The sequence below is a fragment of the Melitaea cinxia genome, chromosome 22, assembly GCF_905220565.1.
Source record: "Melitaea cinxia chromosome 22, ilMelCinx1.1, whole genome shotgun sequence".
Classification (NCBI taxonomy): Eukaryota; Metazoa; Arthropoda; class Insecta; order Lepidoptera; family Nymphalidae; genus Melitaea; species Melitaea cinxia.
The window spans coordinates 299062-305230 of record NC_059415.1 but is presented as its reverse complement, the minus strand read 5'-3'; the positions used below and the strand labels follow the sequence as shown (position 1 = coordinate 305230).

Sequence of the window (6169 nt, the reverse complement as noted above, 5' to 3'; positions counted from 1 at the left end):
AATTTTCAGTACAATAAGGAATAGATCATTCTTAAAAGCTTAAAGACCTAATTAATGAAAAATTCGATTACCAAAATTTAGATTGGGCCTTACGAGGGTAATGTAAACGTGTAGTTAGATACATCTGTTACTTGTCATTCAAGCCTCATGTCTAAGCTTGAGTTGCAAGCGACCCGCTTCCGCTCCCGCCCCCGCTGTCGCTCACACCGCACACCACTCGACAGCACAATGAACGAGTGTCGTTAATCGCATTAAGTTGCCATTTCCCGCTCTTCTCTCTATTTCATTTCGCTCGCAATTAGATGCTAACGAACTTCTATACTTTACTGTCAATGCTGTAAACTACGTTTGATTCCGCTTTCATTGTCTGCCTGTTGTTTGCGTAACGCTTATCGTCCATACTAGTGACCATTCCAGGCGCCACTTGACCGTACCTTGGTACACTAATTAAGTTTATTTTTGCTAAGATTATAATTACTATTTGAATGACCTAACCTTTAATGAAGAGTTTTCTTAAGTAAGTAATATTGTAATCAATAATAATAAAGGTAATTTATCAATAATAATTTATCAATATATTTGGACTTAAATTAAATATACCTAAGTGACAATCGAAAGTAAAAGTCATAATTCTAGCAGATATAGCAATGTACATTCTAAGATTGATAATATTTAGTAACGGACGTCGTACAGTACAAGCCAGTCTAATAATTCATTAGGTATTTCTACTTCATTGAATCATAATTTATTTTTTATCTCTTTCGAACCCACTATAAAGTAACATACTCAATATATAGTCATACTGAATAAAAGCGAAATATCTATAAGCATATTCTATTACCGTTTACAGGCTTATAATAGTACTTTTTCAAATTATAAGGCAAGACAGAAAAAAATATAAAATGATCAGATTAACACCCAAACTTTTTTTACAACAACACGGGTACTCGCCGAACTAATCTCATAAGAAATAATATATCACTTTCGGCTGCTGTTGTAGATCACATTTTTGCACAATTCTAAACAACTTTAGCAAACTTAAAAATGCTACTAGAAAACGTTATTTCAAACAAAATTGTACCTTATTGCATAAAAAATAGCGTTGAACCCGGAAGCTTATTACCCGCATTAATTAATTGTTAATCTGCTTCAAATAAAACTATTGTACGGAACCGTCAAAGTGCAAGACAAAGTTTGTTTTACTTTCCGTCAAAAATACATAACTTTTATTACTATAGTTATAAAGTTTAAATTGGTCATTAATACCTTGTATTAGCTGTATCATTTATTTGGTTTCCGTTCATTAAATGGTGTTAGGTTTGACAATTTTTTGCATGTTTGTGCAAATCTTTAGTTTTGTATTGAGTTATTTTGAAATATGTCGGTTTTTGTGAAATAATCCCGAGATTAGCGTGTTTTGTGATAGAAATACTGCCGCCTCGAACACGTACTTACGTCTAAGAGGATTTAAAACCTCGTGGTTACACTGAGTTTCTCTTAAATAAGATGATAAACAAGTAATGCGTCTCACATAAAAGAGCCTGATTTAAAACATTATTTTGTTCTCTCTTTAGACTCGTAACAATCGTTGGTCAGATTTTAATCAAATTCACTTTGTTAGCATAGAAACAAGTTTTCATAATACTCGTATTGAATTTGAAAAGCCTTCTAATATCCAACTGTTTTATGTGCATTTATCTTTTGACGCTTTTCGATTCCGAAACAAAAAAATGTCTCAAAATTTATTCGGAGACATGCAGGCTCTTACACTTTTTCACAGCTGAATATCGCAAGCAATTGTAGATTTTAAACGTTAAAATATTTAATAAATAAAACACATGTAGCATTTACTATTTACTAATACCTACCAAAATGGATTTGAACGCGCATCACTATTCAATTCATAAAATTGCTACGACAATATAAAAAGATGTTTGAGTAAACTACTAAGTAAAATCTCGTATTACCCACATTTAGATGAAAAGAATCTAGCCTTATGTATATAATTATAATCATCAAGATCAAGAAAATCTATTAAAATGTGCCATGAGAAAACGATTTACAATTTTTTTTGTAACTTTTAGGGTAGTAAGATATTTATCAAGCGTAACCAAAAAATGTAAAAAACAATTTTCATGAATTAATTTTAAATACTTTAATTCTTAAAGGTTCATCGGTCATATCGTTTTAATACATACACAAAAAATATCATATAAACATAGTACCTATAAGTATAACATTACAACCAAGTAATTGTTTTAACGAATGCTATAATTAATTCCAATTTCGGACTCACATCAAGATCGCCGACAGAGCACAAACTCCAACAGAACAACAAGATTAATTAACTAATAGCAAAGAAATAAACACGGAAAACGAAACTGAAGCGTTTGGCAGATAAATTGAAACGAAATTCAGCAACAAACATCGCAATCTCGAAACAAAACTAATTCCGACGAGCCATTCGCGAAATCGCTTACGAATAATCGCTTGCCAATTAAGCGCGCTTATTTCCTTAATTCTGAGCGATTGCCCGCTTAAAAACCTTCCATTCCTGCACACAAACTGTCATAAAAAACAAACCTTAAAGCTTACAGGATAGAGTTCTAAATACAATTTTATTAGTCTCAAAAGATATGCTGATTTTGCTGTCAGTCGTCTTTAAGGAATTTCAAACCTTATCATTTTAAATTAGAGTGCATATTGGCGTGAAACGAGTGATGAGTACAGCTAAATGGGAAATTGTGAGCTAACTCGACGACGTCGGAATAAAACAACTCTTTGCGCTAATAATGAGAAAGTAGGCACAGCGTAGAGAAGATACAGAGACACTTTTGCTAAAACTAATTAATGACAGTCAGTAAGCACCGTCAGTGCCGGTCCACGTTCTAGCTTTACTAAGCAGTCACGGGACTGTCGACCTGAAGTCAGTTATTTAATGTGTAGGTTTCATATACTTGTGGATTCACGCTCTCCACTACACCTAGCACCGCTACAATTTAATCGTTTGTAAGATGAGCACAGTAATCAATGATCTTTCTACGAAAGCATGAACAATTAAGAGCCCGTTGATATTGTATGTTTTAATATGAATCGTTCCGAAATTTCCTATTACCTACAGATCGAAAAATAACAGTTTAAATGTGAAAGAATTCGACAAAGTAGGTACTTTCTCTCTCATTAATCACTAAATTGAATCGTAAATATGTATAATGTTGAATAAAATAATTGAAAAATTAACAAAATCACTAAATTGAAAATAACCACATCTTTTAAGTTAAAATTTGACACACAGGTAACTTTTGAGTAGGAAATATTAATCAATTAACAAAGAATTTCATCCTTCCTAAGAAAAATATAATTAAAAGTGTGAACTTTAGATAGTTGATAACAATAAATAGAATCCTAAATACTTTTTGTATGACATACTTTATAAATATTAAGAAAATTTATAAAATGTGATTTTGAGATTTTTAAATGCGAGATCTGGTCATTACTGTCTGTCTACTTGTCAAGCTTCGGCGGATGGGGCTATTATATGTGATAATATAACTTCTATATCTATAGCAGTGCTTACTTTTGCGCGAGTGTCTGTCGCCCGCTACCCTGTGACGGTAGCTGAGCAGAATCAAACGGCGAGCGCTAACTAAGCGCTTATTGAGGATGTACCCGCGCCTCCTCCGTCGTAGGGCCGTGTTATGCTTTAATTATTAACGAAAACATAAGGACGACTATTTCTGTTAGTCTGCCTTTTGGAAATAAAATATTATCCAAATAAATAGGTGCGCAAAAAGCGTGTTATATAAATGGTCGGAGGAAAAGTCTTTTCCTATTTTCTAGTAAAAAGTTGCAATAAAATCTTTTTGGTTGTATTATTGGTGACATTTTAAAAAGGGAATAAAAAAATAAAAAACTAAAATAAATGTTATATAATAGGTGCGTTGTTTACAAAACAATTGTGTACATTGATAACACAAAATCGGTTCGGCTTGAAACAAGCTTCGTAAAATGTGTGCCTAATTAAAAAAATATTTTAAAAAAATTACTAAGAGTCTTGCCCAGCTGAGCCAGAGTACCTACAACTAAAAAATTAAATTGTATCCAAATCAGGGCAGGTGGGTTGGTGACCGCAGGGCTGGCTTTGTCGCACCGAAGACTGTGCCTGTGCAAAGCCAGCAGTTGGATGGTTATCCCGCCATCGGTCGGCTTTTTAAGTTACAAGGTGGTAGTGGAACTGTGTTATCCCTTAGTCACCTCTTACGACACCGACGCGATGTTAGGTAAGTCACCACCAATCTTGAACATTTACAACACTATATCAGCTGCATATGCGTTCTTTGATAAAGAGATGCGCAGACTTAAAAGAGAAGGCTATAACGGAGAATGGCTGGTTATGATTTCCTGCTTACGAGTAGTCTTAAACTATAGTAAATATTTTACGCGATATATTGCATGGTATTATCGAGTCTAAACCATCGGTTTAAGATTTGTAGTCAACATCCTTTACCTACATACTTTGATTCAATAAAAAATTTACAAGTTATAGATGTATAGATGACGACTCTTTGATGCAGCGGTCCTAGTTAATAGAACTGTCTGTTTGCTGGGCATCGGAGCTTCGATTTTGTTTCGTGACAAACATTTGTATCGGTCATACAGATGTTGGCCGTGGTCTGGGCGTTTGTGCTTGTGTATTGTGTGTTTCCGGACCCCCCGGCTCAGAAGAAAATCCTAGGGTCATTGAATGTAAGATTTTTATTTATTTATTAAAAAATAACTTGGCATAAATCCTTAACAACAAAACTCCCTTTTAAATGCAATACGTGGAAAAAATTCAAGTAGTTTATATCTTATCTTATAATTATTATAATTATATAAAATTCTCTTGTCTCATCATCATCATCATCTGAGGCATTACAGCCGCGGGTGGGCCTTAGCCTGGTCCAGCAAAGCTCTCCAGTCCGATCTGTTAGAGGCTTTCCTTCTCCAACTTCTTATTCCCAAGGTCTTGATGTCTTGTTCGACGCCGTCCAACCATCTGAGCTTGGGCCTGCCTCGACTTCTGCGGCCCTCCGGTCGGCCCTCTAAAAGGCGCTTGGGTACTCTGGCCTCGTCCATTCGCAACACGTGCCCTGCCCAACGCAGGCGCCCAATCTTTATGGTCTTAATTATATTTGGCTCATCGTACATTTGGTATAGCTCGTGGTTATAACGCGTTCGCCATCTCTCATTTTCCATCACAGCTCCGAAAATGCGTCTTAGTATTTTCCGCTCAAATACCAACAATGAATTTTCGTCTTTTTTGCTCAGCACCCAACGTTCGGAACCGTAGGTGAGTATGGGCCTTAGTAAGGTTTTGTACAAGAGAAGTTTTATGCTTCTTGAAAGGAGTTTCGAACGTAAGTATCTTAGTAGTCCGAAGTAGCACTTGTTAGCCGCCATTATTCTCCTACTTATTTCTGAAGACACATCGTTGTTATCGGTTACTAAGGATCCCAGGTATACGAAATGATTGACGCTAGCGAAGGTGTTATTGCCAATATTAACTCCTTGTAGTAGGGTTTGCCGGTCTTTTGACGCTTTCAGGTACTTAGTCTTAGCCGGGTTAATTTGGAGACCGGCCTCCACAGCTGATTTTTCAAGAACAAGGTATGCACTCTCCATTGCAGGTAGAGATCTTCCTATCACATCGAGGTCATACGCATACCCTAGAATTTGAACGGATTTGTGGTAGATAGTGCCTTTGGTCTCGATCTTTGAGTCACGAATACACTTGTCGAGAGCGATGTTGAACAGTAGGCACGAGAGCGCATCCCCTTGTCTTAAGCCGTCATTGGTTCTGAACGGTTCTGATACACTTGTTTGAACTCTGACAACGCTCTGAGAGTTTCTAAGAGTCATCTCCGTCAGGCGCACGAGCTTTGTTGGGATGCCGATCTCCATCATAGCCTGGTACAGGAAACTTGTCACAATGTTACTCACAATAAATACTCCTCCGAAACGGCTGGAGTGATTTTTATGAAATTTTGTGTGCATTGTTTTTCATAGCCCTAGTAATAAGAGAAGGGATTAAGAAGGTTAATAACATCACATATATGGCAAAACAACGTTTGTGGGGTCAGCTGGTAGTTTAGTTTAATTTTGTTAGTTATCGAAATGTTAAATATAT

At 35.8% G+C, this 6169-nt stretch overlaps 1 protein-coding gene across 1 annotated transcript; it reads right to left on the bottom strand.

Moving 5' to 3' along the window:
* Window positions 1-4914: 4914 nt before the first annotated feature.
* Window positions 4915-5943, bottom strand: LOC123664367. The gene has a single exon (XM_045598911.1). It carries the CDS (start codon window positions 5941-5943, stop codon window positions 4915-4917), a length of 1029 nt encoding a protein of 342 aa, XP_045454867.1.
* Between the last annotated feature and the right edge of the window lie 226 nt (window positions 5944-6169).

Coding starts and splice junctions, on each gene's coding strand:
- LOC123664367 (XM_045598911.1), bottom strand. CDS start 5,943: ATGGAGATCGGCATCCCAACAAAGCTCGTGCGCCTGACGGAGATGACT.